The sequence below is a fragment of the Stegodyphus dumicola genome, chromosome 3 (genome assembly GCF_044657685.1).
Source record: "Stegodyphus dumicola isolate Sdum_Otavi_A_Nest chromosome 3, ASM4465768v1".
In the NCBI taxonomy this organism is placed as follows: Eukaryota; Metazoa; Arthropoda; class Arachnida; order Araneae; family Eresidae; genus Stegodyphus; species Stegodyphus dumicola.
The window spans coordinates 123,942,355-123,954,473 of NC_140770.1; the positions used below are offsets into that span (position 1 = coordinate 123,942,355).

The 12,119-nt window shown below is 32.3% G+C and overlaps 1 protein-coding gene across 3 annotated transcripts in view; it reads left to right on the top strand.

Annotated features, from left to right (window-relative positions):
• Window positions 1–12,119, top strand: part of LOC118182622 (disintegrin and metalloproteinase domain-containing protein 11-like) — a 368,998-nt gene that overhangs the window by 327,226 nt on the left and 29,653 nt on the right. For all 3 annotated transcript variants that reach the window (XM_035351993.2, XM_085813274.1, XM_085813275.1), the window contains 3 exons: window positions 1,648–1,756; window positions 9,479–9,598; window positions 10,906–10,984. In XM_035351993.2, the coding sequence (XP_035207884.2) occupies window positions 1,648–1,756; window positions 9,479–9,598; window positions 10,906–10,984 (308 nt within the window). The remainder of the gene's footprint in view (window positions 1–1,647; window positions 1,757–9,478; window positions 9,599–10,905; window positions 10,985–12,119) is intronic.

The window sequence follows — 12,119 nt, forward strand, 5'->3', positions numbered from 1 at the left end:
AAATTGACAAAGGGGTACCATTCTCCACAACGTGATCTGATGGAATTCCATAGTCTAATAAAAATGTATGTAAAAAATGGATTTGACAACAAATTGCTATGATGAAGCGATTTTTGGCATCCTACAAAAATTATGTAAAATTTGTGAAAAAAGGTATCTTCAGGCATAAAATCATAAAACTATGTTGATTTTCATAAAAACTGTGAACAATTAATAAAAGTTAGTACATATGCATTTTATTTGGTTATTATATGATGCTTAATGAATTAAAAAAATAATTCTGTTAATACATTTTTATCATATTATGACAGAACAAGGGTCAGGTATTTGGTTACAGGTAAAAAATGCCATGGAGAAAACAACACAAGGGGATGATTTTACTCATGATGTTCAAGGAGAATACATTGCAGTAGAAAATAAAATGGGGCAAAAATGTTGCAATTTCAAAAAATTGTCATACAAGATGATATCATGACAAAAATTAAACACCTGTGAATCATCACATGATGATAACATCACAGACTGCAGCCATATATTTCCAGACTGAAAAAAATTTAAATGAATTTTCTCATATTCATTTGTGAGTGCAAGAAAAAATAAGTAATATTTTTGCCTCTATATCTTATATTTTTGTTTAAAGTAATAAATTTTTATTGAAAAACTGAAATTAAACTTAAGCATCCAAAATCTTTAAAATAGTAAAAATTAATTCTCTGTGTAACAGTTAATAGAATTTCAAATTGTGTATCATCTTCTTTCTAATCTCTTTTATGCTATATTTTTTCATGGACATCTACAAATATGTCTTTATTAAAGAGATTAATTAAATAATAACTTTTCATAGTTAGCAGTATAAAGTTCTATTATATGCCACGTGTAGCATTTTCAATAGCTAATATTTACTAATATTTAATTTAAAATGGTCAAATTTCCTTCTTGCTTTTCAGTTATTTATATTTATTACAAAAGTATAAAATATAATGTTAAAATTATTACTTACTTCTTGCAACTTAAAATATTTTGTGGGAAACACATGCCTGTGATATTATCATTATGTGACAATTTAGAGGTACTTTATATTTTGCCATGATATTTTATATGATGATATTTTAAAACTGTTATTTTTCCGCTGCTTTGTTTTATACCACAATGTCTTAAAACTGTATTATTTTCCTCTTGTTGGTTTGTTTTCTTTGTATTGTTTTCTCCTCAACATTTCTGGCAGACAAGTATTTTTAACCTTTTCCTTTTGTGAGGGGAAGAGAGAGATGCAAAAATTTAGAACTTTTGACATTAAATACATCTAACAAGTCTTTTTCCCTTTCTTTTGGCCCCCCTTTGAAAAATCTAATTTTAAAAGTATTATAGTATCTTAGTTGTGCTGGTATTCAGTAATCTTCAAAGTAGCGTATTTTACTCGATTTCAACGTGCTTTTTTTACTTTTGAATATCTTTTTCTAAATTTAAAATTCGTGAATCATTTAATGTCTAAAAGCCAGGGCCTTTTTTTCAACATCTTCTTCTGAAAAGTTATGTGGTGTGCAAATAGTTATCACATTAGTGTTTATAGAGAACAGAATATTTAAAGAAACTGATTTTTTTAATATCTGGTATTTATATTTTATTGTTTTCTGTCCTATCTTTTAGGAGCTGTACAGTCAGAATTTGAATGTTTTCAACAGTTCAATACTCAAGGCAGTTTGAATGGAAATTGTGGAACAGATAGTCAAGGTGGTTTTATAAAATGCACTGAAGAGTGAGTGTAATTTAATTTTTAAAAGATACAAATAACTTAAAATTACCACTATTAATTTAACTATAATATTGTATATACTTATATTACTTTAAACATTTTATTGTATACATATTGTTATGTGCGTACTTGTTCATTATGAAATGAATGCACAAGTCTGATGAAAAATGAACAAAATTTAATATTATCACAACAAAAATGCTTAAATCTTCTCAGATATTCATGCAGTATTATAATATCTCACAGTAGTTATCTTTTAACTACTCAAACGTTCAAGAGAACTTAATTCAAAACAGCTAAAGAAAGCTAATCTGCGAATTCGCTATAGTCAACAAGAGCAGTTTTCTAAAGAAACTCTTAAAACAACAACTAAATAACTAAAATCACAACAAACTGAGAGATTTTCCTCCTTTTATAAGATTTTAAATTGCGCACAAGAATTTTCTGGAACTTTCTCGAAATCAAAAAGAGATATTTATTAAATGTTAAATGCACGTGCTCTTGTATTTTTAATTTTTCCGGCTTAGTTTTCCTTTAATATTCATCACGCGCTGCACTGCAGGGGGAATAAAACAATTTAATTTATAATTCAACTAACATTAGCTATTCAAATACCAAATCCGTAACAATATTTTTACGCAATATTTTTACTGTGGTAAAACAAGTGACATTTTTAACAAAAACTTTCTTCGTTTATAACATATATTTAAGGATCTTAGTCATAGTATACTGAATGCTCAAATTTGAGATTTTTGGAAGTTTAGTTCTCATGTTATTAAGATTTAAGAAGATTCTTGTTTAAGAATTTTTTCTAGATTCATATACATTCAGAGTATAGGAATTTTAATTAGTTAAATTTAAAAAATCTTGATGTTCAATTTGGACTTTAAATCTTGATGAGAAGCATAAGGTGCCCACAACATCCCAGAACACATTTACACTGTTATTGTGAGCACACTGTAAATTTTTGTGGTATATTACACGTATATCAAAGTTTTTTCCCAATGATTTGTTTTGTTTTAATATACACATGATGTGAGGATTTGGATCTGAAAATTCTTGTATCACAAGGAAGTTGAAGCAGGAACAGCCCAAAAGTGAATGTTTGGAGCAACATGCTGCATGAAAAGATTTTTGGACAATTTGTTTTTCAATGAGTCAACAATAACAGTTAAAGTTTATCTTGATACATTGATTTATTACACTTTTCAACAGTTGGAAAACCATCAATTAAAAGTCATTTTGTGACATGCAGGTTGTCTCACTTGTCAAAAGGTTTTGAACCTTGCTATTGAAAGTGTGGCCATTACCAAGGGTATAAATTGTTCTATTCGCAAACAACAGGCTGTTAAGGTGCAATCAGACGTGGGCGTAAAGCGCATAGAGGCATAGTCATAAGGGCATAAAATACGGGAGACCCGTTCACATCTGCGAGAACGAGGTGTAAGCCGTGGCCAATGAGAGAAGCTAAATTTGTGCATGCGTGGAATGTATACAACTTTCCTATGCTGTCCTCCCGCTTGATTGATTTCCCGAGTTCGCTCTGCTTGTTTTTTTCGTTGTGTCATGGCTTTTTCAGCTCGCCACAAAGTTTTACTGGCTCAACAGAATGATCTTTTATCTGCCCTTCTCATTAGCCAAGAGGCAACGGAAGAAGGTAAAAAACAAAAAAGAACGAAATGGTTGAGAGATATTTTTTTGAAAGACCAATACTTGGTTGGCACATATATTTCTGTGCAAAGCAGTATGGAATATTTCTGCATTGTACTGTAGTACTCTCTATACTATAAACATGCAAATGCATATTTATATATATATAACCTTTTTCAATTTTTATATATAATTTCTCTTAGGAGAAATACGATATTCTGAATATGCCTAATTAAAAAAAAAAACTTGAGGATAACTAGCAGAGAGCCTGTATATAATATTTTTCCATTTTGCAGGTGTGAAAGCAGTTAAGCTTAAAACAGTACTTACCATACATTATTATTATTATTATTATTATTTTCAATCAAAAGGAACATGTTTCTATGACAGTGAAACATGTGTGCTTAGCACTTCTTATTCACTGTCCCTGTCGATCACTAAAGTAGTTTGCTGCACTACCAGTATCAATTATCACTAGTACTAGTATCCCACATCTGGTCACAATCACCAGCAACCAGAACTAGTACAATACTAGGAAATGTTCATCCAACAATCTATTTTATGCTCAAGCATTAAATGCATTTTGCTGTGTTGCCAGCTGTTTGTATACACCTATTTGTAATAATTTACATGTATAAGCTGCACCCCTGAATTTAATTTCAACATATGCTGTCATTTCTATTCATGACCAAATCTCAAAAGTCATTTCACATTGACAAATTATAGGTACCCAAGTCTTCAAATACATCAAAATTATAAACATTCATACCTTATCCAGGAATTTCTACCAGAGAAATAGCATGAATTTAATGATCAAAATTCCATTCAAATGGTAGTAATAAAGAGTGGATAATAGTAATAAATACTATTCATTAAATTATAGTCCATTTTACGAATTATGTGTACTGTTCAGTTTCATTAAAAGTAAATTCCTTTCATGGAGAACATAATTAAAAAACAGAACAGAACTTCAACAGGAGACAAAATTGTCTAGACTCTTGACTGTTTTAAGGATATTTCACTACATTTTTTCCTTCTTGGAATTCATAAGAGCATTTTCTCAAAAGATTAATCTTTTATTAAAGCTTACACCATTGAATTGACTATTGTGACTATTCTTAAATAAGTGAAAATAATTTTTTCTTTTTTCTTTAAAGTAATATTTTTACTGTTAAAAAAGACCAGCAGATTCTTGATATTGATTTGTTGTTTTAGTAAAATTAATTCATGAAGTTTGTTTGGAAAGAAAATCAGCATTTGAAGCAAATAGCAATACAATATTTTCAGCTTTTTGAATAAATTTATTCTTAAATACAAAAATGATAAAACAGGAAAAAATTATAGTAATATTTTTTTTTAATTATAGACAGAAAGAAAGTAATAATAATAATTTACACAGAAAAAATAAAATTTTTGCAATCATGCATTTTTTAAAGAATTTTCACAATAAAATGAAAAATATTGGAGGGGATCAATCATCTACAGGATCATACACAGTGTGCATAATCCTGAACTTAACTTTCGCTTTACGAGTTTCATCCATATTTTTCAATATAAATTGAAAAACTCATTAAAAATGTATTAAAAACTCATTACAATTGCATGTCATCATCGTAGATTTCTTGCGAGATCAACTCTTTATTTCATTCGGATACGATTACAACTCATTATTTCGTTCGGATATAATTACTACTCATTTGGATACAATGTGTTCCATATTAAAAAAAACGTCTCCTTCGATGTGACAGCGAAATCGTCTAAAGAAAGCCGCTTCGTTTTAGCTTCGCTCTGATTGGTCGACGCTTATCCCAAACTCGGCGTAAAGTTAAAAACTTTGAACCCTATGCCACGAGCCCTAAACCAGATTCTGTGACGTAGCAGAGACTGGTTGCCTTGGTAACGGAGCTCAGCTTTAACCACTTATGACCCTTACGCCCTCGTCTGAATGGGGCCTTAAAGTTGTCCGGGAACTTTGTGGGTACCCTGTATAATTCATTTCTGCTAGTAATTTATCACTTCTAAAGCTAAAGTAATATTTTGTTCTAAGGATCAAAAGATTATTTATATTTTATCAAAGCACTTGGCTATCTGCCAAAAGAGAAAGATGCCTTCATTGATAATTATTTGAAAAAAAACTGGCTAATATTGACATAATGTATGGAGAAAACTAATAAAACCACCATGTAGCCAGACTATAATTATAAATCTCTTTGTGATGATATTTGTGTGATAATGGTAATTTTAAAAATCTCATTTAGTTTTAAACATTTCAGTTTTTCTTATATTGCTGCCGTAGTATGGAAGATGCTTAAGAAGGATATTTTGTTTTTATTATTTACTTGTTTTAATATTTCTATTTATTTTTTAAGAACAAATACATGTAGTTTTCTTTATGCATTTTGAGAACTACCTGGCCAGCCAGGAATTGCTTATACAAGGCACTCTCATTTTGAGAAGAAATAGTTTAATATGAAACTTTAAACATATTAAACACTTTGTTTAATATGAAAATGAGTAAAATGAAATATTTGAATAACTTTTAATTAGGCATGATTGTGGGTCCAAGATGACTCTGATCTGACTTGTGTTCTAGGCTCTTCTCATGCAACAACATCTTGAGTATTTAAATAGCAGTGAAGCAAAAAAAAAAAAAAAAAAAAAAAAAACCTTCAGGTAGTAAGAACAATTCCATTCAAAAAATGTTGATAAACAAAAGAGATAAAAGGCGGCTGACACAAATGTGTACAGCAAGAGAAAAGCAACAACACATGACTTGCATTTTGGAGTAGTTCAGGTGCATCAAAAGCAAAGCATGATGAACTTTGCAGCACAAGGATTTATTATAAAGCAGAAAACTGTCAAGGATGGCTATGCTCTCACTGATGAATGAGAAAACAGGACTGCTTTGAGCCATCATTCATATGACAGAATATAGAGCAAACAAAACTAAAGTATGGAGTCCTTTTGCCTAATGATGACTCTTTAAGCTGATGGTCATAAAATTATGACCTGAGTAATAATATTTTTATGTAGTGCAATGACTCCTTTGATATGTCTGAAAACAGCTCTTAGCATCATAGGTTATTGCAGTGTCACTGCCAATTATGTAGACTCATTTATGGCTGTTATTACAGAATAATACAGTGATCTTTTTCAGCTTGGCTGTACAACTTGGCTGCATACATGATCTCAAATTGATTTAAAAAGGAGGATTTGAGGTTCAAATTTCTCCCATGGCGAACTCAGTGCTCTAACCTTGATTCTGTTTAGCATTTATGGGTTGAAGTTCAAAGATCATTTCAAAGTTTGGAAATGCCACAATCCAGTGTGAATAAAATTAGACTTGCCACTATATCAGTATGAGCTTACATTCCTCAGAAATGATTTCAGCATCTTGAGCCTATATGCAGAAGACTTATCAGTTGTGATCAAAGCTAAATGTAGACCAATGTGTGTTTAGTAGATATCTCTAATATTTTGGCCACTAAGTATATGTGTACGAAGATCCGTACACTTCTTCAGGGGCTAGAACTTGGCAACCAACGCCCTTCCCAATTACTTTGCCGTATGCAAAACCTCGCTGGAGAGACCGGTGGAGAACCCTTGTTGAAATCTCTATGGATATCCCGTCTCCCGCAAAAGACACAGAGTATTTTTACTGCCTTAAGTGATGATCTCCCAAAACTCACAGTTGTAGCTGATAAAATTACAGATCTCACAACTCTCCCTAACATAAATACTGCTATGGCATCTACTTCTCCCATTGAACAGCAAGTTGCAGAGCTGATGAAGCAAGTAAATTAGCTTTCGTTAGCTATCAAAAACAGCCGTGAGCATTCCTGTGAACAAAGAGACAATCATTCCCAATGCAACAGAAGGCGTAATGGATCCCATGGACGCTGTCGCCAGTATAAACAACCATGCAACAACATTTGTTTCTACCATACTAATTTTGGTTCCAATGCACAGAAGTGTGTTTCTCGATTCAATTTCCGGCAGTCGGAAAACTAGATCGGTGTTCGCTTGTTGGCCAACGTTGTGACCGTCACATTAATCGAATTCTTTTGGCCAATTCATTGTCAAAACTCACCTTTTTAATTGACACCGGAGCCAATTTATCTGTCATTCCTAAGAGTTACAGTCAGCACTCCAAAAACCCAGCTGACTTAGTACTCTTTGCTGCTAATGGCACCAAAATAGCAACGTATGGCACCAAACTCTTGACTATCAGTTTAAACTTACGTCGCTCGTTTACTTGGCCTTTTGTCCTGGCAGATGTCAATTAACCCATCATAGGTGTTGACTTTCTCACAAAGTTCAACTTACTTATAGATGTTAAAAACAACTGTTTAATTGATGGACAAACAAAACTATATTCTTGTGGTAGACTTCCCAATGTGAACCCGCTCAGTACTAGCATTCATATTTTGATGGGTAACTCAAAATTTGACAAAATTCTTGCCGAATTATTAGCTATTTGTGCAGCTATAAAATATTTCAGGCATAATCTCGAAGGTCAACACTTCACTATATTTACTAATCACCGACCTCTAACTTATGCATTCACATCAAAATCAAATTCTGTGTTTCCGAGACAAATTCGTCATTTAAATTACATAGCTCAGTTCAGCACGGATATTCAGCATATATCATGTTCCAACAATGTCGTTGAAGATACTCTCTCACGTATTCAATCATCGATCCCAATGCACCGCTGAATTTCACACTTATTGCCCACTCGCAAGCCACTGACGAGGAGTTAAAACGTCTTAGTGAAGACTCAAACTGCTCATTGAAATTCCAGTCATTACAACTTACTCGGGATTTCCAACTATTGTGCGATACCTCTAACAACAGACTTTGACCTTATGTACCACTTTAGAAAAAAGTTTTTGACTGTTTCCATAATCTCTCACACCCAGATATCCGAGCTTCCAAAAAGCTCATACAAGAAAGATTCGTTTGTCCATCCATGCTAAAGGACATTGCCAATTGGACTCATTACTACATTATGTGCCAAAGTTCAAAAGTTACCCGGCACACACATAGCCTTTTGAAAAAAATCGTGATGCCCTCCGAATGATTCGACCATGTTCATATAGACATCGTCGGTCCTCTGCCACCATCTGATGCTTATCGATATCTACTCACCTGTGTTGACAGATTTACTCGTTGGCCTGAAGCTTTTCCCATTCAGTGCATCTGTGCTGACTCTGTGGCTCGACAATTCATCTCAGGTTGGATTGCATGATTTGGTGTACCATCCATTGTGACTACTGATCAGGTCAACAATTCCAGTCTCACATTTTTGCTTCTCTGACATCTATGCTTGGAATACGCCGAATTCGCACTTCGCCATACCATTCTTCTGCCAACAGCTTAGTGGAACTTTTCCGCCGCGACCTAAAAGCAGCTCTAAAGTGCTATAATGACACCCGTTGGACTACATCACTCCCTCTTGTGCTTCTTGGTTTACATTCTTCCTTCAAGCAAGATCTCGCAGGTACATCTGCTGAACTTGTCTACGGCACAGCCCCTAGATTACCATCTGAGTTCAGTTCAGCCATCCTCTGCTCAAGTCGATCCAGCATCCTTTCTTCTTCTCCACTAGGGGAAAATTCAGACTGACTACTCTGTTCCTGGCTGCCGTCGGTGAAGCACGCGTTCACCTCTCTACCGCTTCACTTTCATGATTTTTTACATACGTGGATGTGCTAACTATAAAAATGCTTATTGTGCGAACTGTAATCAATGTGTATCAATGAACGTGTGTTAAAATATGTACCTTTTCTTAATGTTAAATAAAAATGTTAATATTACCTAGTCAAGCTACCATCGTTATATCTACAGCAACAACACATGCCACCAAAAATGGCATTCATAGACGAAAGTCATATAACTTTTTCAGTAATCGTGATTTTTGTGATTTTTGCTTAATTTATGATAATCAGTGTATCTTTTAAAAAATGGAAATCTCATAATTGCACTTATATTTTATAAACAAAACTAAGTACATATAGAATAGTAGTATTACACTTCTTTAAAAATAATTTTGTGCATTTTTGTTCCTTGAAGGAATGTTCGTTGTGGTTCTCTTCAGTGTCAGAGAGGTTCACGAGCCCCAATGATTGCTGTAAAAGATAAACAGTACACTCGAACAATAGTCTCAATCGGTGGTCAAGAATATGAATGCAAGTAAGTTACTTTTCCATTTCTTTTTCTTAATTATAATTTTTTTAAATGTCCGTATAATAATTTTATAATGATAAAAGTAATTGTAATTTGATTATTTTGTTTAATGTATGCTAATAGTCAGGAATATATTACCATCAAAAAGAATAATTATTTTAATTTAATATATTATCTATTTTCTTTATTTTTGGGGGGTAGGAAGGGTGGCTATGATTCCACATTATATCCAGTATATATCATTAAAACTTCTGTTTAGAAAACATTAAAAAAATTAGTTCTTAAATTGTTTTTAATCATAATATTGTATTTTGAAAAACATGTAGAGCATTTAAACTTCTAATAACCAAAACATTTTCATTAATTATTGTATTCCATTCCCACTCATCCAGATTAGCTCAAAAATGTTGAGATGGTCATAATGCGTTGGCTCGTCATTGTATATTGCTTTTCTAAATGGCTGGATACTTTTAAACTTTATTCATTTGTCAGGAATGGAAATACCTGTTGGTCTTTTAGCTGTCTAATCATCAAGAATGTTGCCTCAGAGATGACCGAATTTCACTCAATAAAAGGGTTTTGGCAAACTAAAAAGGAAAACTATCCTAGTTTTGAAGAAAATACATCAGCAGTCAGATCCTTCTTTCTGTGCCACTCAAGGAAACTTTCAGCTTGACAGTATTTTACATTCCCCATGCCACAGCGACATTATGCATTTACAAACATCTGTACCTGCTCTGCGATCTGAAACAGGCCAAGACTAAGGTCACCCTCCACTTTGTCAACTGCGGGGGGGGGGGGGCTAAAAATTGCACTTATTGGTTCAAAACTATTCACTAGTTGAACCATACCAAAATTTATGGTTCAGCTTTAAAACCAAAACAAGAATTTTGAAAGGATATAAAATATATTAATATAAAAATATCACTCATTTATAAATTACCTAATTCATTTAATAGCAGTTGCTAAAACAATTCATGAAGTAATAAATTATAATATTACTTTATAGTAATTCAAATTTTGCTTAGTTATTGAATCATATTTTTTCTCAGAGATGTCATTGCCATGACAATGGTATGTACTAGTAGCTAATTGTTTTATGTTGGATTGGGGTAAATTGGATAAATAATATTTTTTATTCTAATTTAATTATTTATTCCATAAGAATAATATGTAGTTTCATTGTTTCATAAAAAGCAGATTTGTGAGTTACGAAATAAATTATAGCCATACAATTTTCTTTTCCTCTTACTGTAGTGATTTGTTAATAAACTGTAATATTGCTCTGCATTTATATTTGTATATACTTGTAGGGTAACCTCTGGCACAATCACTGCAGAAATCCCTGACTTGGGCTTAATGATTGATGGGACAAAATGTGCTGAGGAGAAGGTAAATATTTTAATACTTTTTTACGTGTGTGCTTGCAGATTTTCCTTGATGCATGTTTTCTCTATGCTTTTTTAATGTGTTCTAATTAATGTGTATAGATTAGCTTGTGCTATTATAACATTAAACACGTGCTTGAGAGAAGCTTATACAGCTCTTATGAATGCTGCTAGAAATGTGGAAGGAAAAATTAATATATGTAAAGAAAAATACTGCAAGTACTAGAAATCATATAGTTCCATCTATTTTGAAAAGCTGTTCAGATTATATTTGAAAGAATGGATAATTTTATTTATCTAGATTCTATAATTTATTACGATAATAACATTAATATTGAAAATAAAAAGAAAAGAGAAAAAATCTAATGTGCTACAGTTGACCATGTCAGACACAACCATGGGGGAAAAAAAAACATATATGGCTGTTTGGACACATTATTTATGAAATAAGGTAGATGTAAGTGATTCATGTAGAAGAGATAAGATTCACTGACTTATCAAATTACTTCTAACTGGACAGTTTTGTACTTAGTAACTTTACTGGATGAATGAAAAATCTTTTTGCAGATTGCCATCGGAGATTGCATTAGCAATGGTAAAACAATAATCAATGCCTTTATGGTTATCAAACATTTTCTAGAATTAGACTTAATCATTAGAAAAAAAACAAAATATTACAGTACAAAGTCTCTAATCCGGACATCCATTATCTGGAATCATTTATAATCTGGACCTCGAAGCTACAAACTTACGCATGCGCGTTTGATGCGCACGTCCGCTACGCATGCGCATAAAGCCAGTAAGGCGTTTACCCATGCGTGCTTCCGATAGTGAAGAAAGTATCAGAGAACATTACTGAAAACGAAAAAATTTCGATTGACAAGTTAGTCGATATTCTTGACACAGCAATTACAGGACTTGAACAGTGGAACTTTGTAACTGAACAAGAAATTATGTCTGTTTATAGAATTGAAGAGAAAGTATTAGCACAAAAAACGAAACAACTTACATTGATAGAAATGTTTACTAAAGTAAACAAATAAATATTAAACTTTTTTTTTTTTTTTTTTTTTTGTAAATTTTGATACCCTTTAGATCATAATTGCTATTTATTTCATAAATTGCGGTTTCTTATTTTT